Raw genomic sequence first — 25,914 nt, forward strand, 5'->3', positions numbered from 1 at the left:
TACTGCTGATGCCTTAGGCCTTGATCTACCCACAGAAATAATGTCGAATTTATTCGGTGTGAGGATTTTTTTTTTTAAACAGGTTCACAACATCATGTTAGTTTCAGTAACCATTTTGACACAACACATAATGTTTTATGCATTCATTATCATCATAAATGTGGGTTAATTCTCCTAGGTTGTCTTTGATCTGTGAACTTCGTGGATGGAGACCTTCTCTTGGAGATTCGAATCTGAGGGGGCAGAGCTGTTACAAGATGATGATGAAAAGAAAAGTCCGTCAGTTGCATAAAACCTGCAATATTTATTTCCCTTGAGGCCAATAACTCAGGCGCCTTGCCCATTGTTTCCTCTCATTTTCTGAGAGAAATTAGCTTATTTAGGCATTTCTTCAGAAATGACTTATTTATGACCCTCCTCAAATGCAATAATTGCTCCCTGTTTAGATATTGTAGTGAAGTCTCGTTACGTGAATAAGAACTAATTGGAAAACACTGAATAAAAATTGGGGAATGGTCTTGCATTTTCTGCAGTCACCTCAGGCTATTTATGGTAAAAGTGATCATAGAAACTATATGCATATCAGTTCTGTGGAATAATTTAAACTCATGGGGCCAGTTTCAGCAGATCGACCATTAGGGTTTATAGGTTTTGAGGAAGTAATTTTTTTTTTGGCTAGATCTGTCATCATGGTTTAATATTTTATGGAATTGGCAACACAAAAAACTGATCTATATCTTGCAATCTATCAGAAACAAGACAGAACTATAGATTTGATCTAAGCTTATAATTTGGCATAAGTCTAAGAATATATTGAGTGGGAGCAGATTTACAAAACCAATTTGATGGATGTCACTGCTTTAATACCAGTAGGTAATTTTGTTTAGCTGTGGGAGACAGAGCATGCAATCAGAATTTCACAATCACAATATAGCCAATTACATTCGTAATTCAAACACTGCATCATGAATTTGAAGTGTTTGATACAATGAATATGCAGGATTTGAAGCATTAATACTGCTTTATTTAGAACTTTGGTTTAATTAATGGCACATCTCTATTGTTATATCATAGTGTACAGATCTTTTGAAAAATATTATTTAATTATAAATTTTTCTTATAATTATAAACCTCAAGGTTCTTGATAAAGTCATTTTGATTTTTGTTATTAAAGCTTTGTTCCAAGAAGAAAACAATATTGATTGTTCATGATTGTTCACGTACCAAAATCGGGATAGGTTTAGTTTCACAGACATCAAGGCATCATGGGAAATGAAGGGGGGTAGACAGGTAATGCTAGCATCAGAGAGATCAATTGTCTGTAGAAAGCAGAATGCCGTTTGAAGCTTCCATTTTATATTTCTAGATTTTTTTTAATATGGTTATTTCGCATTTAATGAAATATCTGTGTGTCTCATTATTTATTTTTCCTTGATTATTACTGGTTCTTGTTTTCAGTTTTGTCATATTTATTCAATAGTGTTTGATGTTTATAGTTTTAGAAGTTTATACTAGTGTCATCATTAAGAGAAATTCAGTACATTATCCAATTTCCTCCACGTATCTTTAAGGAAGATAAATGTCTGCAGTGACTATTCAAAGTGCTTCTTACTCCGAAAAAAAGGAATTTTTGAGTATTAATAGATATTAGCAGCTTTCTTCTGCATTCATATATCGTAGTTCTAAATTTACCCATTACTTTATCTGTAAAACATACTGTAGATTCCTTATTTTACGCAAGTACTTAACTCCCCGATTCAGCCATTTCCCATCAAATCGCAAGAATATAAAAATCGCAAATGCCAAATTTTTATCATATTTTCATGTAATTTACCTATGTTAGAAAAATTAAAGCGAGATTTTAAAAATTGCGAGATAAGCTTTTCGCGATTTTATGGGAATATTAATTCCTCACGTTTAATTAGGAATCTACAGTAACGCATGGTTTTGGCCATTATAATTAATGCTGTACATTACACATTGACAGTAATGTTCTTTGATATTTTAGGTACACAGTTCAGATTAAGCATGGTACGTTCCAGTGGACAGTGCGGCGAAGATACAAGCACTTTGCCAATCTCTATCAACATTTACGACTCTTTCTGATGAAACACAAATTTCCAGTCCCTTCACGAGCGTAAGTTATCGTACAAGTTTAACATCTTCCACAGCAACCTGTTGGTTAAGAATTGCTATACTTCATTTTTACACTCAGTCTGAATTTGTTTGATGGTGATTTTTAATATTGATTAAAAATTAAAATTGAGGGATTGATAACAATTGAACCACATATTGTATAGATCTGTCCTGTCAAAACTGTACACCTGGAGGTAAATTAAAAATAAAGCCAAAACTATCTGCATCTTGTATCACAGATTCAAATCTTACCACATGTTTGCCTGGTTATATCTTAAAAATATTACCTGCGTAATAATTTTTAATGTTAAACATGTTTAATTTTTATGATGTAACACCAGGGAAAACGTATGATAAACAGAATCTATTTTACTTTATTTTGAAATGGCATCAATGTATATCTAATGCTGGGATTATTATATACATTGTGTTAATATGTAGATGTATATTGGGTACTATAACCATATATAAATCCTCTTTACTAAAACATGAATATTTTTATAGGGGATAATTTTGTAATTTGTATTTCACAAAGCATTTGCATGGGGGTAGTTTTTTTGAGGAATTAGAAAATATCATTTATAGCACAGGAATGCGTTTTTTGAGACTGTTCGATCTTCTGGTTATAAATTTTGTGAACAAAACTTAATTACGGGTTATAAATAGTTGTAGAAATTTCAGAACATTTTCATTTCTCCCATGCAAACAATTTAACAGTCATATATATACAAAATCATGGTAGTTCATAATCGGATTCATTGCATATATATGTGTACATAACATTATTAATTGTGGATTATTTATTAATAAACAGGGTATATATAAATACATTTTATCCTTCATTATCAATTTGAGGATTATCACACACAATAATGAATTTAAATTGCTTGAAAATATTAGAAAATAAAATTATAACCTCTATTATATTTTTATATGTACCAGTATTTGGAAATACTCTTCTCTACTTAGGGTAGACATGTGAATTCTGTATGCGGTGTCAAGATTCAGTATGCTCCTTGTATGAAATATGATTTGTTGTAGAAAATTGTCAGTGTATCTTTTGTTTTTTAATAGGTTTCCAAGGTAACTGTTGTAGATAGTGAGACACTTCTCCTTTTGCATGGCACATTACCTGCAAAATGCACTTTTAAAATTTTTTTTTTCTAAATCCCCAGATTTTTACAATTCAAAAAGATATTTAGAAGGCAGGATTATACATATTGTAAATAAACATTAAACAAGTCTGGTATTTAAAAAATGATGATACATTTTCTGAAGTTTCCTGTTTTGATTGAAATTTGTGTTTGTTTTATATTTGTAATATCTTCCTCCTGTTTATCTTATAAGGTAATTGATTTACTATCGATTCCTTATTAAACGCAAGGAATTAATATCCACGTAAAATTGTGATGAGCTACCCTCTCTCTCTTAATTTTCAGACAGTTTTAGATTTTATAAATTTATAACCAAAAAATTGCTGCTTGCAATTTTATATTGATGCAATTAGATTCAAAACAGAGGAACCACAGAATTATGTCCTCACTTAGATATGAATTGTGTATTTTTTCATTGAACTTAGACATAGTCAGATCAATTTAATGAAAAACTGCATCAATGCACATAGCTTGTTGTTGCCGTCAAAGTTTTCTGACCAATTTTTCTGCTGATGGCATCAATACAAGTCCACTGAAAAATACAAACTAAAAGTTTCTTTTTATTTGATATTGAAATATAGGATCTGATACAGTTCATGACAAAATACTCTAAAAAACAACTCTCAGTAGTTAACTGTACAGTGATAAATGAATTTGAATAATCAATTTGTTGACGTATGTAGTTCAAGCTGAGAAATACTTTAAAAGCAGATATATTTGTTAAGGATTTAATTTCGTTATTTTAGTTGGCAGTATAAATCAACGAAATTAAATCCATGACAAATTTTTAACCCAAGTATTAATGATTACAAAGAGATTGAGATATGACGAAATTAAATACCAACGAAAATTTTATTTGGTTTAAAAACAACGAAATTTTGACCCAACGAAAATATGTGCTTCTACAGTATGTTGATGAAGGAATGAAAACAATTTTGTGACCAGTTAGAGGAAAATCTCAATCTAACACCAGTATTCTATTCTGGCTATAGCTTGTGAAAAATGATAACATCATCATATGTTTCTTTGATTCTATAATGGGTGTCAAAATTTTTTGTCACATTTAAAGTTATTGTACCCAATCCAGTTTTATGGTTGTAGTCAAATTTCATATTGATCAAATAAAAAAACAACTGCTTGACAGAATTTTTGCAATAGTATAGATCGAAGTACAAAAAAACATTCATGTACAATCTAAAGAGTCGTATGGAAATTCGTTATTTTTTTGTTGTTGCCATGTTGACTTAATATTTTGATCTTATTTTAGTTGAAAATAAATAATGTATTGGAGTGGGTACTATTGTAGGTATACATGTACTGGTTTTTAAGGGGGCTCAATGGCCGTGGCCATTTTTAGACTGTATTGATCATCTTTAGAAGAAGAGATCTAGTATGTAAAATGTAGGAAAATTTGTTGAACATAGTCAGCCAACATCTAAATCCAATTTTTCCATGAAAAACTTGTTCATGTTTGGTATGTTTGAAGATTATAAAATTGACATTTTCATGCATTTGAAAGTGCATCTATTCACTTGCATTGATTTACTGTTTTAGTAACAGAGCAACCAAGTGGGAATTGATTGATTGATGCAAGATGCATAAAGTAGGAACACTATAGCTGATAAATCACATCTCAAAATCATTTTGTAGCAAATGCTTTTTGTTGAATGAAAATTTGAAAGCTAGGTCTCAGAAATGACTAATGATTTGCTGTATAAGGAGATTTGTTTTGTAAATTTAATGTGTTCAAACTTAAGTTCTTTGATAAGCCAAACTTTTAAGTTTGTTGTCAGATTTGCCCTATTTTAAAAATGAAAGCAGAGTAAATTGATACTGTAAGAGGAATATAATTTTTCTGCATTGCTTCATCTTTTCCAGGATAAATCACTTTTAATTTTTGGTTATTTATTGTAATGTAGAAGTATTCTAGCTGTCAAAAAAGCTACAATGAGCATTACAATAAATTAACATATAGTTTTTTTTGGGGGGGGGGATTGATATTTTATTTAATGCAAAATTTTACATGAGAGAACAGAGGGTCGGTGTAATACTAAAAAATCTACTTTTGTTGTGCTTGTGTAAAAGCTAGCAGAATGAGTTGATCAGAATTGATTCTCTTGGTATAATGTACCGAGATACTGCCTTATAAGTCACAGCAATGTCACAAACAATATGACTTTATTCATCGTACAAAATAGATCGGGCGCCTTTTTTATATGTTTGAGATCCAGTTGTGTGTGAACTGAGAAATCAATGTTGATATCTCCCCAACACTCAAAGGATGATAGTGAAAGCGGACGAAGGAACCCGCCATTTTTTTTTTCTTTATTATTTCTCCAATACCTGCACCTCAAATAATGGACTCAGAAACCTGCATTGTTATTCTGCAGTAAATAGAATTTAGGTACTCATAACCATTTTTAATGAACAAAACCCATGATTGCCGGGTTTCACAATTCACAGATAAATCCGAGAAGGTTGGAGAACAATCAAGTATTTTATCCTCATTTGTACTTGAGCATCCCTTAGAATGACAATGGAAAATCATTTTCTTAGAATAAGAGCAAATATAGCTGTATGAAGACTCGGGGGACGATTAGGAAGGGAAAGATGGACTGATTCCTCATTACAGCTGCATTGCTGTATCATTGTTAGTCCAGACATAAGGAGATGGTGAATCAATCCTTATTGTTCATGCTTCTATCAGTATTATAGAATACTAATAGTATGATGTAATTTGATGTCATTGAATTGCAAAATTACCCCCTCACCCCCCCCCCCCCCCCAAAAAAAAATAAGATTGGGTTCTGCATTAGTATGATTAGTATGAAAGTACATATGCACTATGAAAAACTGTTGTGAGGGCTGTTCTCTGTGTCCTTATTGATTTAGGAATCATTCAAATACAACTGTATGCCCTTGTAAACACAATCTTCTAATAAATAGATGTATCAATACCGTACAGTAAATTATTAATATAGATTTTTCTTATCATTTGTTTGTTAACTGCACATACTGTTACTATTTTGATGATGTGTTAACTTTTTACCTTTCTAGTTCATTTTTGAAGCTGAATCATATAATTGACATATATAAAAGTACAAAAATTGTACTAACTAGGAGAATAAATGTGGGTTATCTGATCATAGGAACTTGTCAATCATGAAAACAATTAAGAATATATCAGTGTTTAATTTTCAATTTCATGTCTGTCAACAAAAGCTATTATTTAAAAGATAAATGGATTTATCATAAGCCCCAAATGCTTCATGGTATTGTTGACCCCTGACCTCTGGAAATCACCAATAGCAGCAGCTGCTCTATTGTTAGGATGGTGTATGTTGTAGTAGCTTAGTCAGAGGGCTAGTAGCCTTGATGACTTGACAGATTGTTGTCTGTATCTACATGTATAACCCCGTGTACATCCTTCTCTCCATCCTTCTCTAGTAGTTGTATAATGTACAGTGTAGTCAACCTGCCTCACCCTTACTTCCTGTAATGATACAAACTGACTGTACAATCATGTAGATGTCTACAGAATCCATTGTTTGTTTGTTTTGTTTATTTTTTTTTCTATGTATATGTCCTTTAGATGATATTGAGAATTTTGAGAGAATCTTATTGAATTGTTGTCATTTGATCATTCTATCTGACTGACCTGATGATGCTGTTTTTACTGGCACTAAATTAATAAAATTACGAAAAGCAGCTAGAACATTAGATTGACTGTATTATAAAAAGTACTAACATAAAATGAGACGAAATGAAACAATTTATTTGTTGAACATCTGAAGTGGTCACAGATGCAAGATAACAGTTTCAGTCGAAATGCACAGTCACTGTTCATCAATTTTTGTTACTAGGACTTTGATAATTTTTTTCTTAAACCAGTGGTATCAAAGCTTTTGTTTTAGTTCATTGATTTGTATTGTAAGTCTTAGATAATTTATAGTGATAGTCACAAATAATCCATGATGTCAGTCTTAGTTAATTTGTGATTATAGTCTCAAATGATTCATGATGTAACTGTATTTTAAGTCAGATGGTTCATGGTGCTAGTCACAGATAATTCTTGTCAATGACATTTTCAGATCTAAAGTATTTGACTGATCGTCAGATAATTATATTTTCCAAGTCAAAGATATTTAACAATGATAGTCAATGATAATTCATAATGTCAGTGAAGAGGGTATTTCATATAGACAGCTACAGTTATTGTCTGCTACAGATAATTCATGCTGATAATCACTGATTATCACAGATAATTCATGGTGTTGGTCATAGATAATTCATAATGACAGTCTAGAATAATTTGTGTTAAAAGTCTAACATAGAGATAATTCATGATGGCAGTTGCATTTGTTCTTGGTGCCAATCATATATGATGCAGAATATCATTCACAGATAATTCATGAAAATAGTCACAGATAATTAGCAATATTAAAGGTCACAATGAATACCTGATGGACTTCACAGATAATTCAAGATAAAATATTTAAATGATTCGCATCATTAATTAAAAATAAAAATCAAAGATAATTTTTGATGACAGTCACAGATAACTGTCACATATAATTCACAGTATTAAAGGTCATGGATAATACTTGACAAGAGTCACAGATAATTCATATTCTAAGTTTGAAATTTTTATCAAAATTGTTTCATTAAAATGCTTTAATTGTCAGGAAGTTTCTTTGTCACTCAACATTGTGCAGCTAAAAAACTTTTTCTCTGTATTTAATTTTTATGTCCAGTATTACAGTTTATGCATTGAATTGATTTATATTTGTATTTATGAAACCTGCTATGCATGAATTTAGTAACTGAAATCCATTACAATTGTACACTTATTAATTTGTTTGTTTGAATTTTGTGTTTTGTTTTGTTCAACTTCTTAGAAATTTTCCTAACAGTAAATTTTGATATCATGAAAGCCAAACAATATATATTTTTTGTTAAAAGTGATATTCTGTGGTGCATGTACACATATCTAAAGATGTAGAAGTATCTGTAGACACATTTTGTTCACATTACACCTTCCAGTGAATAATTATATGCTATTAAAGTCTCCAAACTACTGAAATGTTGAGTAGAATATTTCATGAAGAACTATTACTTACTTTCAGTCACAGACGAAGGAGACAGTCACTCAAGGGAACGCGAAAAGTGCCGCGATTTCCGAAGAAGCCAGATATCATGGTCCGCACTGAAAAAGATTATGATAAACGAAAGGTACAGAGCTCTCATGATTCTTATAAACACAACTATTCAAGACGGGTGACACTGTTTGCAAGTGTAAAAAGGCAAAAATTACACAGGCGAAAATAATCCTGAATACAGTTCATGTACTTTTAAATTACAATACTCATTGAGTAACAATAGAACTACTGACAATTAAAAATGTCTTTAATTAAAAACAGAAATTTGTAAACATGTCAACTTAAGGACAGACGAGACATTCCTCAATTTTATATAATTTTCTTGATATTTTATTTCTTATTTATTAACATTTAAACCTGTTAATTCCCCAAAATTCAGAGTACATTACCAGGCTCGTTTTGGAGCTAGAATATTTCGAATATTCCTTAAAGTAGCACTGTGCTATTCAATGCATTTTTGTGTGACACAAAAATGCATTTGAATGCTTATAAGTAAAGTTATACTATATATTTTCAATTGAACACTTTATATCCAAATAAAAAAAGAATCATATTACATAAAAGTATAGTTATGAAATTACGAAGCGGAAATCTTCACATTGTGGAGATAGGAAAAAATAGAAAAAATGGAAGATAGGTCATGTCTGACCTTAAAGATGTTAACAGTAGTTGGAAGAACACATGATTTTTGAATGTCAGAAATATGTATTTATACCTGTAGGTCATCAACCATCTTTCTGATGTATTGTTCATTCATTTTGTAGCGCCATCTAGAGGACTTTCTGCAGGCTCTAGTCAACATAAGTGTATACAGAAATCACATAGAAACCGTAAGTAAAAAAGTAAAATAGGAAGGTGGGACAGACAGATCAACATACAGACATATTGACCAAATCCCCAGCCCCCCCCATCCTTAAGTTCAGACTAATAATGCATTTAAGGTCATTCTTAGCAATATTGATGGAAAAAACGTGTTGGTGAAATAAATTGTACATAGTAAATCCTTGCTTTTACAGTTGAAGTTTTTTGAGGTCAGCCATTTGTCTTTCATTGGGAAACTTGGCCAAAAGCGGAAGGAGGGGATGGTAATGAAATGTTCCGGGGGCAGACACATCAGTATAGGCTGTTGTGGGTGTTTAGGGAAATTCCACTTAGCTGGCAGGTGGAAGAAAAGGTACTCAGTTTCTGTTTGTCTTACCTATTGCTTTAGGAATCTGTATCTAAAAATATATATAAAATTATTATGTGAAGTTAGTCTTTAATTATAATGCAATTTTGATACTTAATAGGATTGGAATTTTTAGAGACAGTATTCTGTTAACATTCTCTGCTTTTCTTTCACTTATTTGAGAAGTCTGATGTATGAGTGTGTTAAACTGTGTAAATCTAAGTGAAATTTGCATTGAAGTATATTTTTGAAGTCCAAACACAAAAATTGAAATACTGAATTAACTTTTCAAAACAACCTCCCAAGGATCTTATCATTGATACAGATCATACAGTAGTCATGTGATACAGGTCATACAGAGGTCATATCTTCTTTAGGTGGCTGTTTCTGAAGGACTCCTTTCTTGCCTATGTCCGCCCCAGAGACGGAATCATCTGTGATGTCATGCTAATGGACAAGGATTTTTGTGTGGAGAATGGATTCGGGTTAACTGGAGCTAAGCATGGTCTACAGATTGTAAATCTAAATAGGTCAGTATATGATTCAATGAGGATTTTACCTCTAAATAGAAGCCTAATATTTAACACATGCATGAATAATTCCAGTTTTGGGAATTTTATGACAACTCTTGTCTGAATCATATCTTGCACAAAGGCCTTCAAGCTTGGTCTATAAATGCATCTTGGTCAGAAATTTTTTTCTTCACAATTTCAAAGTTGTTCAATATGTCCTCATTCTATGTTTTAAAGTTTTATACATATTAAAATTATGTTTGGGTCAAATCTTGTGATCATGAAAATCACATTTATTTGTGAACATAAAGACTTTTTCAATATAATTCGCACAAAAGCTTATGACATTTAACAGAAACAGTTTACTTGAAGGTAATATACCGGGGTATATGATTTATAAATATTTCTGATACTTTCTATATGCATTATATTTGAAACACATGATTTACATTTAATTTTTGGTTTATTATGCCCCCCTTCGAAGAAGGGAGGGCATATTGCTTTGCTGCTGTCTGTCTGTCGGTCGGTCGGTCGGTCGGTCCACCAACAGTTTTCGTTCATATTCTTCGCAGAGGATGAACATATTGAAATGAAAGTTGGTATACAGGTTAATCATGCTAATATCTAGGCCAAGTTTGATACTGGGTACAATCGAGCAATTTTCGACAGAGTTATGGCCCTTGGACGTAGAAAAATTCCAGTTATTTGCATTTTCCGCTCATTTTCTTCACAGAGGATAAACATATTGGAATGAAATTTGGTATTCAGGTTTATGATAAGAATATCTAGGTCAAGTTCGATATTGGGTACGATCGAGCAATTTTCGACAGAGTTATGGCCCTTGGACATAGAAAAATTATAGTTATTTGCAGTTTCCACTCATTTTCTTTGCAGAGGATGAACATATTGGAAGGAGATTTAGTATACAGGTTTATCATGATAATATCTAGGTCAAGTTCGAGATTGGGTATGAACAAGCAATTTTCGACAGAGTTATGGCCCTTGGACGTAGAAAAATTCCACTTATTTGCAGTTTACGTTTATTTTCTTTGTGGATGTTTCCGGGCATAAGTTTGTTTTCTATAGGTGTCTGTTAGCAAAATGCTGGACTGGACGCAAAGCTGATGAATGGCAGACATCCATTGAGGAAGTAGCTAACACAACTGCCAAGGATTACACAGCTGTCGCTAGGTTTGAGGCATTCTCTCCTGTGCGAGAGAAGAGTTACGCAAAATGGTAAGACTTCACTTTACTTGGATATGATTTTTAAAAAGTAACTCTTCAAAAATTATAATTTTTTGTATTTGGTTGTTAAATTAAAAAAAAAATTAAAAGGGATGTAAAAAAAATAAAACCCTGTGTATGAGAAGAAACATAGTAGAAAATATATAGCAGGTTTCTTCTTCTAAACCAAAACAGTGTTAGGACGATTTTTAAACTAGGTGAAATTTTTCTTCCTTGTGGTTATTTTTCTGCAACAATATTACTGTAGTTGATGATTGGGTTTACAGGTTTATAGATGGGGACAGTTATTTCTCTGCTGTAGCTGATGCACTGGAGGAAGCTCAGGAAGAAATCTTTATATCTGACTGGTGGTAGGTCCTATTTTATGTTTATCACGAAGAAATTAATTTAGATATAGTTAATGAAATAAAATCATTGCAATTTAAAATATGTAAATTAGCTTACAGGTAAATTCTGTATACAATGTATTAACTTATTTCTGCAATGATCCAAAGCTTGTTGGGTTTTTTTTTCGCAATCACTATAATACAATATTTTAAATATTAGAGAGGTTAATAAGCATTTTAGCGTGTACGTCTAGAGCTGCAAGTATGTTTACACGTACACGTACCAACATTTGGTTATATGTAAGTGAACGCGTACATGTAAAATAATTAGATTCAACGTTTTGAACATGTTCAGTTAACTCTCATTGTTTATGAAATAATTCTGTCACTATGATGAAACCAAAAGCATAGTTGTCCTTAATCTATCGTCTGCTTTACATTACACAGCATCTTATGTACACTTAGTCTATATTCTTATAAAAAAATGCTACACGTTTTCATCTACGTGTACTTTTGATTCTACACGTTTTGTACAACTTGTAGAATTACGCAGTACACAGAAAATGTGACGTATTAATACACATAAAATTAGGGGATTCCCCTAATTACACGTACTCGTACACGTTGAAATGCTTAACCTCTCTATTATATGCTTTTATTAAAAACTTTTCAAGTTGCAGAAAATAATATGTGGAAATACAAAAGGTTACAAATCCACCCCAATTTTACAATATTTATGGCATATGAAAAAATTTGATATACGGTATATTAGACCATCCTTAAAAAATTGTTTGTTTGGAATTGCCGCCTGGAAGTTTCTAGACCCAGGAGGGAGGGAGGAATTTTTTTTTTTCTAACTTGTTCTTTCTTTTTTGCTTATAAAATTTTATCAGCGGGGGGTATTTCAATTAGGCCGGAGGCAATACTAAACAAACAATAATTTCATTTTGGCCTCAGTACAGTCATGTATCAATCTTTCCAACTGAATGTTTTCGAGATAGCAATTATATACAGTTGCTTGGCTTTAAATGTGTACTAATCTGTCAATTGATTATTTGGTCACTTGTCTGCAGGCTCAGTCCAGAGATTTATATGAAGAGACCAATTACAGAGGGCAACAAGTGGCGATTGGACAGCATACTCCAGCGAAAAGCCGTAAGACGCTCTATAAAATGACTTTTATTAGGTCACATGAACTTAATTAAAGCTTAAAGCTCAAACAAGTATTTTCTGAATCATTTCTGTGTGTATTGGCCTGGCATTGTTCTGTTAGCTTTTTTTCATGTTCGATAAGAGAAACTTACTAGGAAATATGAATTTTGTTTTGGTGGTTAGGGAAAGGCTTACTTCCATGATACTGAACTTTAGTGTGTCAAATAAGGGTCACAATAGAGATGCAGAAATTTACATCGAAAAGTATAGAGAAATCTCTGTTCAATATTGGTTAGAAGCACCAGAAAAGTCAGTAAAATAGAGTAGTGTGGGGGTTTCAGGGGTTAAAGGACCAAGTGTAGGGTAGTGTTTAATGTTAAGTTTTGAAATGTACTTGTTGTTTTAAATACATAGAGAACAGGGGGAACAAAACATTATTTTTTAGTTTTTTAGTAATTTTTTTTTTTTTTGCAGAAACAAGGAGTCAAGATATTTGTGCTGCTGTATAAGGAGATGTCAATAGCTGTCAATCTACTGAGTACCTATAGTAAACACACTCTGATAAACCTGTATCCAGAAAATATCAAGGTAAGGCCATGGAACTTACAAGATTACACTTGTATTCTCCATATATTGTCGAAGTGAGGCAGTATAATTAAAACATAGAGGGCTCATTGTGAGACCAAATTAACACTTATCTTCTGCATCTCCAGATTTATGCTATTCCTCTGTAATCTACCTGTAGGTTCTTCAGATTAACACTTATTTATTGAGATCTGCCTGTAGGTTCTCCTTATTTACACTTCTGATATTCACATAAATGTTCTCAAGATTTACAATAATCATCTGATATCTATCTGTAGTTTCTCCAGATTAACACCATTTGTCTGATATCATCCTGTATGTTCTCCAGACTAATCCTCTGATATCTACCTGCAGGTTGTCCAGATTATCTATCCTCTGATATCTACATAAATGTTCTCAAGAGTTACACTAATCCTCTGATATTTACAATAAGGTTCTATAGATTTCTGATACATGTATCTACTATTAGATTCTTATCTTCTTATATCTACCTTTAGATTATCCAGATTTACACTAATCCTGTGATATCTACCTGTAGGTTCTCCGTCACCCAGACCACAGACCGGGTGGGGTTCTCCTGTGGGCCCACCATGAGAAGATTGTGGCCATTGACCAGAAGGTGGCTTTCCTTGGGGGCCTGGACCTGTGCTATGGACGGTGGGACAACCACACCCACCCACTCACTGACCTAGGGAGCATAACCTATGGCATGGTCACTCAAAATCCATCCAGTCAACAAGTAAATTAATTGATGTGTCCTTAACCCCAAAAAGTTAATTAGGCCAACAAAAATTAGTTCCTTGGTTCTCAGGCTCGACCGCATCTGATTTAACATTGCACATTGCTTATTTTTATCAGTACATGTACTAAATGAATAAGATAAAACTTTTCTATTGCGCTTGCGAATTCAGGAGAAAAAAATTTGTACATGACTGCATTTTAGACACTCAAGCCAGTAAAACACTTGACTTTAATAAAGAACGTAATGGCAAACATCGCAATGATCCAGACTAAATTGTAATAAATTGCAAATGACCACCGAATCTAGTTAAAAGACACTGTGTTCAATTTATGATTTTGACAGAAATGATTTTAGTTTATATATTAAGAAGGACGTTGTTTAACTTCGAAAGCATGTAGGAGAGTTTTTTTCAGCCTGTAATATATTAAGGACAGATGTTCCTCAGTTTTAAATAAATAAATTATTTCTTCTTTATTTACACTAAAACCTGTTAAAGCCCAAAAACTCAGTGTGCATTACCAGGCTAATTTTGGAGTTAGAATATTTTGAATATTTCTTTTAATTGCATACAAAATGCAATCAAATGCTTTTTTTAAAAATTAAAAACATAATATATTTTCGATTGAAACCATATATCCAAAGAGAAAAAAAGTCATGTAACATGAAAGTATAAATTTGGCATACCGCAGTGGAAATCTTCGCTTTGTGGAGATAGAAAGAAAGAGAAAAAGTCATGTAACATGAAAATATAAATTCGGCATAATGCAGTGGAAATCTTTGCATTGTGGAGATAGAAAGAAAGAGAAAATAATGGAAGATAGGTCGCGTCTGACCTTAAATATCACATAATTCTTAAACACAGGGCCTTGGAGCTGTAGTGTTTCCTGCAGAACATAATGATTTGTTAATTTCATTTAGTCTGAGCTAATTAATCTAAGACCGATATATTAATTGCAAGGTAACTATATATTTGCTTTAAAACATCGCTTTTTTCCGGATTTTAATAAGAATTGCACCTTGTTAAAATAAATAAAAAAATCAAGCATCCTTATTTTATGAATTAAAGATAAAAATATACCACCGCCCGGCTGCATCTGTTTTTTATAATATTGGCCTGAGCACCAAGTGATTAATTTTTTATGGCCTCGATCATAAGGATAGATATTTTTAAAATCCAAAATACCATACATTTCCTGAAAACCCTTCTAGTTTTATATTGAAAAGCAGATGTTTTATTTTTATTGAATATTTTAAATTATTTTTTATCATATCCAAGGATTTATAGATAATGATGATTTATAGATTATTTAAAAATAATGGTTTAATATTTTATATACTTTTATGATACTAATCTGAAATAGTACATGTACTATGATATAAAAATTCAATTGCTTCATTTGATTTCTTATGTATGTTGATTTTTGTAGGCTCCAGAATCAAATGACCATATTTTCAACTTCAGTGATTTTCCAACAAGTGTGAATAGTGGTGCAAGTGGAGAAAATTCTCAAGATTTGAATGGCATTACTCTAAATATAACTCCACCTAGTCCAAAACTAGACAAGTGCAACAGTGACCCAGAATGTGTGTGTGGTCGGGAAAGGTCGGCAACACACAACAGTGACAAAAGCTACGACAACCAATCACTGGAGGCGGATGATGAATCTCATAATCTGATTGGCTCTGGAAGTCAAAATCAGACGGTTGTCACAGCAACAATACATGGAAGTCCATCAAAAAATGAGACCTTACCTCAAAAAGTTGGTAGCATAGATGAAGAGAGCAAATCTAGAGATGGACCCTCTGTTGCGGAAGATAAAGAACAAGAGATCGAGGAATCGGACACAGAGTCTGTGAAAGACATGAAACGTAGCTTTGGTTCAAGGCCAAAGTTGCAAAGAATGGAATCTACTACAGAGCATGCCCTGAAATACATGGACCAAGTTTCAGATGAAGATACTGTTCCAGTTGTGGTACATAGCGAGGAACAACCAAAGGATGTCTTTTCTATGAGTGCTAAAGAAGTTCAGGAGTCAATACACAGAAAAAGTGGAAAGGCAAAAGGGGAAAAGAGTCAGGTGCAGTTTGCTGGTGTGGAGAAGGAACCTGTGTTTGATAAAATAGAACAACTGGAGGATGAAAACGTGGAGATAAGGAGTTATCAGAAACTGGACGATGGAAATCAAGGAAGCTTAAGAAACGGTAAGAGAGTAGCAAGTGATTCGGGGATATTAAGTAACCGAAAAAGTCTCAGTGTCAAAGAAAAAGCGTCGGAACCACATCAAGTAAATTCAGACCACACAGCTGGATCAAAGCGGGAGAGTTGGGCTATTAGAAAACTGCGCCGTTCATTAAGTCATGGACACGAGCGGAATAACAACCTGAATATTAATACGGAGGAACATGCCGGGGACGACGACGGGCCGTACTCTCCGACCACAACGGCATTACATCGATGGAAGATGGTACTTAACGTCCAGAAGTTCCAGTCCGCCATCAAGCAACAACAGCAAGAACCGGTGCCCTTGCCCAAGGAAAAGGAAAAGAGGCCTGTGACACCTAAAATCAGTAAACTGGTGAGTCACAGTGTAGAAGTAGAACCACAGTGTTAACAGATGATGAATTAAGATGAGGTCACTTTACAATTCAGTTTATGTGAACCGTAATGATACTTGTACATGTTGTATGTGAAGCAGTGTAGATATTTACAGGTATTCAAGCTTACATTTGAAGATCAATAAATTGACCATATTAAGGATGCAGTGTTTTGTTAGGAGCATATTTGTATAAGGAAAAATGTAGAAAATTATTATCTCACTGTTGAGCATTTTAGTAAAAACTTTCTTACAAAGAAAGTTCAGGGTTTTTTGTTGGAATATAGAATTACCTTTAGAACAGTTTTCTTGGTTAATGATGTGGTCCATTGGTCTCTTGTTGCACCTTTTTGTAGACCCAGTAAATCATCTATTAACTTCTTGACTTGTTTCAGTTTCATTTGGACAGATCTAGCAGTGACAGTTCAACTGGTATGAAGGACAGGTAGGTCACATCTATTTAACGTCAAATGGCAGATCACTTTGTCTGTACACAAGCGCTTTGAAATTAGAACTCTGTGGTGTGACGTGCAGAGAATGTCCTAAAAGCAAGAAAGAGTGAGCTACATAGTAAATTCCTACAAATTTTTTCTTGGATAATAAGATGATATTACACAATGGTTTACGTTTCAGCCTAGAAAAACCAGCACTTATTCAGAGGACCAAGAGTGAAATCGCCATTGATGAGCTTGGTCTGAAAGGGTCTTCCAAACTGTGGATCGGCAAGGACTATTGCAATAATATCCACAAAGACTTTGTGGACCTCAATGCTCCATTTGAAGGTAAACACACAAATCTGCATATTTCTTGATATTGAAATAAAAGCTTGAAATAATGAATAATTATAGAATTTTTTAATTAATCAAAGATAATTTTTCTCTTTATTGGGGCTTCTCTACAGACACCAGAAATGCAGATTTCTTAAATACTGTAAAACATGCTTAAAACGAAGTGCCAGGGGTGGGTGATTTTACTTTGTTATAAACATAATTCATTATATTCGTGAGGTTTACAACTTGTAATAAAGATTCAGGGAATGAACATCACTTCGCTGTAAGTGTCAATTCATTGTAAGCGTGTTCCCTATAACTATGTTTTACTGTAATTCTCTGATCAAATTCTTCTTTGGTTTTGTAGATTTTATTGACCGACATACAACACCAAGAATGCCTTGGCATGATATTGGAGCTGTAGTTTATGGGAAATCTGCCAGAGATGTTTCAAGGCATTTCATTGGTAGATGGAATATCACAAAGGTAGGATTTCATTCATACAATGATGAACTCGTTGGTTCTTTTACATTTGTCAATTTTCTTTAGATTAAAAAATATGGAGTATCATGTTGGTGTATTGTATGTAGTTTTGCCAGAAAGGCTCCACTTATTTAAAGCTGATGTGCAATTGTACGGGAACTTTATTTCAGCAAGAAAAATGCAAAAACAACAAGGACTACCCTTTACTGTTGCCCAAAGCGTACACTGCTAACAACACTCTCCCTGCCTCCATAACTGGGTCATGTTATGAGGTCAAATCCCAGGTCAGTAGGTCACATTGTCTCTTGAATCTTGGTTACTCATTCAGTAAAGCATTGTATATCTGGCACACACCTTTCTTGCCAACAATTAAAGGATGATGTGTAATGTGATCCCAGTGAAATGGAAAAGGAAAAAAATAAATGTTCAATAATGGCAACATTATTGATATTTCTGTTTATTTTGCATGCACTTAATCATTTACGCATTTCCAAAGGCTTTTATATGCAAGTTGAGACAAAATTAAACTTGTTTCAAAAGTTAAGATTCTTATGGGGTTGAAATATGAATTAAGAGACCAACATTGAAAGCAGCTACTGTTAACCAACTTTTATTCGTGTGAGAGAAATTTTTGCGAGGTTTGCGAGACCCTTATGGCCCCAAATATTTCTTGTCAGAAACTAGTCGTTGTCGTATTGTTGTCAAAACAAGACAGGTCTGAATAAGGCTTGGTTGGGAACATAAGTCATCGCAAACCAGTTTATCGGAAGTAAATCACGAAATAAGGTCGTCGTGAATAAAATTTGGTTGACAGTATATACTGTTTACATGAAGGATTGCTGAATTACAGGCACTTTAATAGCTGTTAATATTTCTGCAGATTCTGCGTAGTCTCAGTGGATGGTCAGGGGGTATAAGGACAACAGAGTGCTCCATACAGGATGCCTACCTACATTGCATAGAAAGTGCCAAACATTACATCTATATAGAGGTATGTAAAGTCGGACAAAACACTAACAGTAACTGAAACAATACTAGGTTTACTGTTAATGACATCACAAAATATTAAAACTATTGACTATATAAGCTGAAAGAAAAATACTGTTTATAAAAAAGTGCATATACAATGTACATGCTCAAGATTTACTGAAGTTTCAGTATTCAAATTAATTGTCATAAAAAACTTTATTTAATAAATCTGACCTTTTTTATTTAACAAATCTGACCTTTTTTACTTTCGTATACCGTAACCGATTTTGTTTGACGTATAATTCACTTTGGTTTCAGAATCAGTTCTTCATTACCCGAGTTGGGGACAAATCTGTGATAAAAAACAAAATAGGGGATGCTTTGTTCAACAGAATTTTGAGAGCTCATAGGTATGCACATTTATTATGAACTCATCAATTTTCCTTTCCTAATAATTTTCATTTTACAGAGTGTGATCATCTTTTCTGGATCACTACTCTCTGGTTTTCTGAATCGATATCACCGCTCTCCGATACTTACGGTATTACATAGTGCACAATAAATAATGCCTGTAGTTTTGCGCATATTAAAAGAGTTCGTTTAAAGATGATTTGGTTCAAAAAGTCAGTGATTGAGGCTCAGAGTAGTAAGGATTGTTTGGGTAATAGTTATTGTTGGTTACTAATTATGTAAAAAAGTCTACAGCTAGTAAATCAGATGTATATATGAATTAAAAAATATGCATGTACATCATTGTAGCAAGGCATTTACTGATTTAGAATGTGTTTTTATAAATGAACTGCTTAGCAGCTTCAAGTGTATAAGTAGTAAGACTAGAAATGCAGTTTTAAATCTATCTCTCATATATATCTTCAAAGTAACATACCATATTATTAACCTTAAGTTTTTATAATGTACTCATAATTTCAGTTACTATGCTATTTGTATTTGAGAAGTCCAGAAGGATGATTTATAATGCACTAACTAAGGATACATGTACCGGTATGTCTCAGATGGTGGCATGTTTAATCTTTCCTCTGAGTAACTTTTAGTACCGTCTTGTAGGAATGGAGAGAATTTTCGAGTGTATGTTGTGATGCCTTTACTGCCGGCCTTTGAGGGGGACATTGGAGGGGACGGGGGGTACACCATCAGGACGGTCACCCACTATACCTACACCTCAATCTCCAAGGGACCCTTCTCCCTGTGGGGGAAGCTGGCAAAAGAAGGTAGGGGATGTAGTTGACAAAATTCTGAAAATGTTGCTTGATGATTGTTACTTCAAACGTACCGGTTCTATATTTGGCTGTGTATTTTACATGTATTTGGCGCGTTTTGCGGAATGCTACTTCTGCTAAATCATTACATCTCTAAATGCCATGTCTATATGGATAAGAATAGTAACATTCAGGAATACGCTAATTCATATCGATCCCAACATGTTCAAAAACTAATTTCCACCAAATATTGTACACGCCAAATATAATACATTTACAGTATGTTAAGGATGATGAATGTGATAATGATGATGATAATGATGATGATGATGATGATGATGATGATGTTTATCATGATGATGATGATGATTTGTAATACTTGTTTTAATCACATGTATTTTGCAGTGTTGGATCCTCTGAAGTACATTGTGTTCTGTGGATTGAGAAATTACGATGAGCTTTCTTCTAAACCAGTAAGTATTCATGAAAAATTATTCAAATGTGCATGCTCTAATTTATGTGTGAATTTTGAAAAGAACATTGTTTTGACTGTAAAACTTTTATATCTTAATTCCACCAAAGCATGTTATAATATCCAAGGTTGATTTGTCACTATTAAAAATAAAATTTGAATTTCTGGAAGATATTTTTGAAATCAATTTATTTAATAAAAAAATATTGATCAATGAGAGCTTCAGCCAGAGATTAATACAGAACCTCTAACTGTTTCTAGGTGACTGAACTGGTCTATGTTCATAGTAAGCTGCTGATCGTCGATGATGACACGGCTATCATTGGATCGGCCAACATCAACGACCGGAGTCTTCTTGGCGACAGAGACAGTGAGATCGCTGTCATGGTTCAGGACATCCACAAGACGGAGACAAAGTTTGCTGGCGTCTCCCACCTGGTGGGGAGATTCGCTACTTCTCTCCGTAAATCATTGTTCAGGTAAGCAATGTTTATCAAATTTACATATACATGTGTCAAATTTGAAACTTGTATCCAGTCGTGCTTACGGTATTTGATTGAGATTCAGGAACTTGAAGAATTCAACGCTTTTTGTGTAAGATAAGCTGTGTGACCTTAAACCTAAAGGTCATGGTTACTTTGATCACTGTGTATATATATAATTATAATGAATATATAGTATAAGGTGGACAACATGCGAATTGTTACTTAAAAGAAATTGGTTCTATATAATGATTTTAATGTTTTAGTCAAGGATTTCAATGAGAAATCAGATTTAGGACAAAATAAAGGACACAGAATGTATAACACTTGTCAGACAAAGTTCAATTTGTAGCTTCACACCTCTTTGATTTTGTAGTGAACATTTAGGAATTCCTGTGGGGGACCCCATTCTAGATGACCCTGTCTGTGATACCTTCTATAAAAATGTGTTCTTGAGACGTGCCACTGTCAACACCAATGTCTTTCAAAAGGTCAGTACTCGATAAATTTGCTGCAATGGAAACCCACAGTTAGTCTTGTTTCTCCTATAGAATTGACTTGGATTTCTAACAAAGGTAGACCTGTATGATGTCAAAAATACATTTCTAAAACTAGGGGTGGTAGTTGAGCATAAAAATTGGGTTTTCTATCTTAAATATATCTTTATACAGTAAAACTCGTTTAGTGCGAACATGGATATTGCGAATTTACGGGTATAGCGACGTCATCTTGGATCCCCAGCTATGTATTTAATGAATTTCTTATACGGATACGTGTATAACGAATTAGGGATATAACGAAGTAATTTCTTAGGTCCCAGTGACTTCGTTATAACCGAGTTTTGCTGTACATGCATATATATCTAGTAAGTTGATAAGAATGAATAAAAATGAATGACAACTTAAAACAAATTGTACATGTATAGAACATGAGTGCTTTGATAACAGTACGTTGACTTGGCGTATTTGATTTTAATTTGTAGGTGTTCAACTGCATTCCCTCTGACTTGGTGTTGAGTTTTGCTGAGCTGAATCAACACACATCAGAAAAAACAATGGCTGAAACAGAGCCCGAACAGGCTCGCAAAGAATTAAAAAAAGTCCAGGGTCAAATAGTGCTTCTACCATTGCACTTTATGGAAAATGAGAGCAGTATTATTCCAACAATGGGAAAGGAGATGTTCCTTCCTGTGGATGTTTGGATATAAGACTGACCTAGTATAAAAGGAAAAATATTTAAATGAATCAAGATTGCAGCTGGGCTGTCTCTGAGAGAGAGAGAGAGAGAGAGAGTTCTGAAAAATTAAAATGCATATATCAATACAATCCTATGTTTGGTCACAGATATAGGAATTATTAAGGCTTGGCAACTAATTTTTGTAATTGTCTAGTCAGTGTTTTTTTAAATGATTAAGATCATTTTCATACATTTATTTACTGTATGTAAGAATATTTATTAACCAATAATTCATCATATCTGTTTATCAAGTTAAGCCAAAGTGCAAATTAACATGCATAAAATGATGAACAATTTTTTAAATTTCAAAATTAGGTCTGTTTATATTTCTTCCTTTTTTTGCTAGGGAAATTAACAGATTTCAGAAGGAGAAAAATAAACTTGGAGTTCTACCCAATAATAACTTGTTTCTGAATTGCTTTGTGTCATTCAAGTTTTTTGAATGACACGCTAATATTTTAAAAATATTTTACTTGTTATTTTAATTTGTTTGTTAATGAATGCTGTTAACCTGTTTGCACCATGCCATGGGTTTAAGACCCTCGGACCAGAAAAATATTTAGGCTTTTATTTTTATTATCTGTTGATCTATGCACTACATGTATTCCTTGTAACCCAGAAAACAAACCTCAGGTATTTATTAGTTCAGAGAGAGAGAGAGAGAGAGAGAGAGAGAGAGAGAATTTTGTTTAGGAATACATGTACTTGGTACACATTAGGAATGTGTTCAAATTGATTCTATCTAGTGTTCTTGCTTTATAATTAATATATATACATGTACACACTACTGAAAAATGCACATAGTTATGCATTTTAACCAAAATATTTCAGTAGTGGTTTTCATCACTGTCTGAGGGAAAGGGGGTTAAAAAATTCGAGAACAGAGGGAGCATTTTTCTATGCTGGTGGTTTTTTAAATTTAGTTCATGGGGAATGGTGCTTAAAATATGCATACTCAGAGATTTCTTGTATTAATATTTTATCTTACATGTAGAGACAAGTAGAACATTCCAGTTATCATATTATTGTGACCATGTACAGTGTATAGGGCCATTCCACATTCTTTTTTAACTGTAGACTGCAGTGGGGGATACATGATATGATATGATTACATGTATTATTATGCTATGCCACAATGCTCAGCGTGCTCTCTCCATTGTACAATGTACATGTATTACCGGTATGTTCTTGTAACTTCTGTAAACTTGTTGGTATTGACACCTTTAAGAAAGTTAATATACCTGGTAATTAAAAATTTTCCTGGTTCTACATATGACACTAGATTAGAGTATGCCTCAAATGCCTCAAATGATTTATTAACATTACATGTACATGTATACTGTCCATGTTTATCATCAAAGAAACCATTTACTTTGAGTTTATTGAATTAAAAAAAAAAGATAACTAAATGTGAACTTTAATTGTACAAGGTCATTTAAATTAATGTGCGTTGTGTTAGACAAAATGTGGCATTTGATTCCTTAATTATTTTTTTTTCATGACTTTAAAAAAGGGCATATTTATCTTTTCTCTTGAATACCTAGACTGTTATGAAATTGAGAGTACATTTTCATTGTTTGTGAAATGACACATACTGTTGATGCTGCGAACAAGAAATATATACAGTGTATGAAGTACATGTATTAGGAGTACATTTTGAAAAGTAAAAAATGTGTAATGTACATTATGTTCAATTATAACTCTGTATACAATGTATTAACATCTAGTATACATAGTGGTAAAATAATTTTTTTTTCTAATATAGACAAATTATCAGACATTAAATACATTTACATGTATTTTTATACATGTTTAAAATTAAAATTGATTATGTATCTAACATATACACTTTTACTTAAAATCAACTATGGCTTCAAAGTTTATTTAAACTCTTGATTTTTATTAATTTTCCTCCTTACATGGTTAGAGCCGGGTAAAACATGTACTGTGGTTGTCAGCTGGGAATAATGTTTTTTTTAATGAGAAGCTTTATAAAAAGCTTCTTTTATAACGAACTGGTGAATTTTCATCTATGCAGGGTAAACACATGTATTGTTCAATACTTCAGTAGCAAATTCCAATACCAAAGATTGTATTACATGTACATACATTGTGTGTGTTTGTTGAACAGAAATCATGCGTGATCAAAATGTGAATGAATTGTGGTGTAAAATTTTTGTTTGGTGTCATTTTCAGCTATGCATGTCCAAAATCTCATCATTTAAAGAACTTTGTAAAACCTCTCAATTTATTTATGATTTTTTTTTTTTTTTTTACAAACTCTTGTTAAATTAAAAATTAGGGACATACATATACTAGAATATAACAGTAACTGTCCCTGATTTAATGCAGTCTTTTTACTTTCATGTAATATATGGTTTCAAAAATATGTCAGTTTTTGATACATTCTCTTTGGATTATACTGACTTCACAAGATTTTTCTTGAAGATGATATCTGCCAAGAAGCCTTCTTCACCAGTGTGAACATGAAATCAATTTGTTAAGTAGATAAGATATGAATAGTCTATGCCAGTGTATATGACAACAGTTTATGACAGCGATTTGCTCAAGTTTCGCAGTATTGTGCCATGTTTGGAGGTAGTAAGAAATCGAAATAATGTTTAAAACATTGGGTGGCATATTACGATATGTTTTATATCATGATATGAGTAAATTAGACTTTTTTTCTGATTTATGGTGAATTTTCTTATATTTTCTAATTTTTAGTAGCCTACACTTTTTAACATTAATTTAATTCAAACTTCTTTTTAAAACAACCATCCTGTTTAAATACATGTATTGATATTTTTACTCGTATATTACACATTTTCAAAATCATGTACCGTATCTCAATTATGTGGGTTATTTTTATTTGAAAGGGGAAAAGACTTAAAAGTATAATGCTAGTACATGTCATAGAAGTTATATTTATATTATATCTTGGGGATATTTTGGGTGTAAACATAGGAACGAGGCTCTCTGTACTCCTTGCCTCTCTGTTGATCTCACTTCACATACATATCACTGTACTACATGTATGTAGTCCGAAGTATCTAACATTTTCCTGGCTTTTTTAACAATTTTGATATTTTTAAAACATGCCAGGAAAACCTGGCAAATAAAATATCAAAATCGTTAAAAAAGCCAGGAAAATGTCACACATTTCGGACTATGTACTACGTTACTTGTGTTTGTACCTATACATAAATGTACATTTCCTCTTTTAACTAAAACAATGCTTATTTTCCATTATGTAAAAATTAATACATGTATTCAAAAGCATGTTTAATTCTTAAGAATTGTTTTGTTGTTAAAATATTTTTCTGAAGTTATACATGTATTTGTATGGTCACAATTTCCTCATACTGATCATTTCAAGTATGCTATACATGATTATTAATTTCTCCGACGTTTTGCCAGTTTTCATTTATATTATGTCTATTTATCGACTGGGTCTTATTTGAATAAATAAAATCTAAATAACACGAATGAAGTTTTTTTTTCTTTCATTT

General features: G+C 32.7%; 1 protein-coding gene across 7 annotated transcripts in view; it reads left to right on the top strand.

Annotated features, from left to right (window-relative positions):
* The window catches only part of LOC128183723 (phospholipase D2-like), a 40,515-nt gene extending 14,624 nt beyond the window's left edge, over positions 1–25,891 (top strand). For 6 of the 7 annotated variants that reach the window (XM_052852845.1, XM_052852847.1, XM_052852843.1 and 3 more), the window contains 23 exons: positions 2,009–2,137; positions 2,301–2,330; positions 8,417–8,522; positions 9,214–9,279; positions 9,466–9,623; positions 9,995–10,147; positions 11,216–11,365; positions 11,641–11,724; positions 12,774–12,855; positions 13,327–13,440; positions 13,976–14,176; positions 15,607–16,755; positions 17,169–17,218; positions 17,407–17,555; positions 17,911–18,029; positions 18,197–18,310; positions 18,907–19,017; positions 19,314–19,405; positions 20,061–20,224; positions 20,618–20,685; positions 20,946–21,163; positions 21,543–21,657; positions 22,149–25,891. In XM_052852845.1, the coding sequence (XP_052708805.1) occupies positions 2,009–2,137; positions 2,301–2,330; positions 8,417–8,522; positions 9,214–9,279; positions 9,466–9,623; positions 9,995–10,147; positions 11,216–11,365; positions 11,641–11,724; positions 12,774–12,855; positions 13,327–13,440; positions 13,976–14,176; positions 15,607–16,755; positions 17,169–17,218; positions 17,407–17,555; positions 17,911–18,029; positions 18,197–18,310; positions 18,907–19,017; positions 19,314–19,405; positions 20,061–20,224; positions 20,618–20,685; positions 20,946–21,163; positions 21,543–21,657; positions 22,149–22,373 (3,847 nt within the window). In that variant the 3' untranslated portion in view covers positions 22,374–25,891. The remainder of the gene's footprint in view (positions 1–2,008; positions 2,138–2,300; positions 2,331–8,416; positions 8,523–9,213; positions 9,280–9,465; positions 9,624–9,994; positions 10,148–11,215; positions 11,366–11,640; positions 11,725–12,773; positions 12,856–13,326; positions 13,441–13,975; positions 14,177–15,606; positions 16,756–17,168; positions 17,219–17,406; positions 17,556–17,910; positions 18,030–18,196; positions 18,311–18,906; positions 19,018–19,313; positions 19,406–20,060; positions 20,225–20,617; positions 20,686–20,945; positions 21,164–21,542; positions 21,658–22,148) is intronic. The other variant, XM_052852842.1, reaches the window with a different exon arrangement.
* Positions 25,892–25,914: the final 23 nt, after the last annotated feature.

This window comes from Crassostrea angulata, chromosome 5, assembly GCF_025612915.1.
Source record: "Crassostrea angulata isolate pt1a10 chromosome 5, ASM2561291v2, whole genome shotgun sequence".
Lineage (NCBI taxonomy): Eukaryota > Metazoa > Mollusca > Bivalvia > Ostreida > Ostreidae > Magallana > Magallana angulata.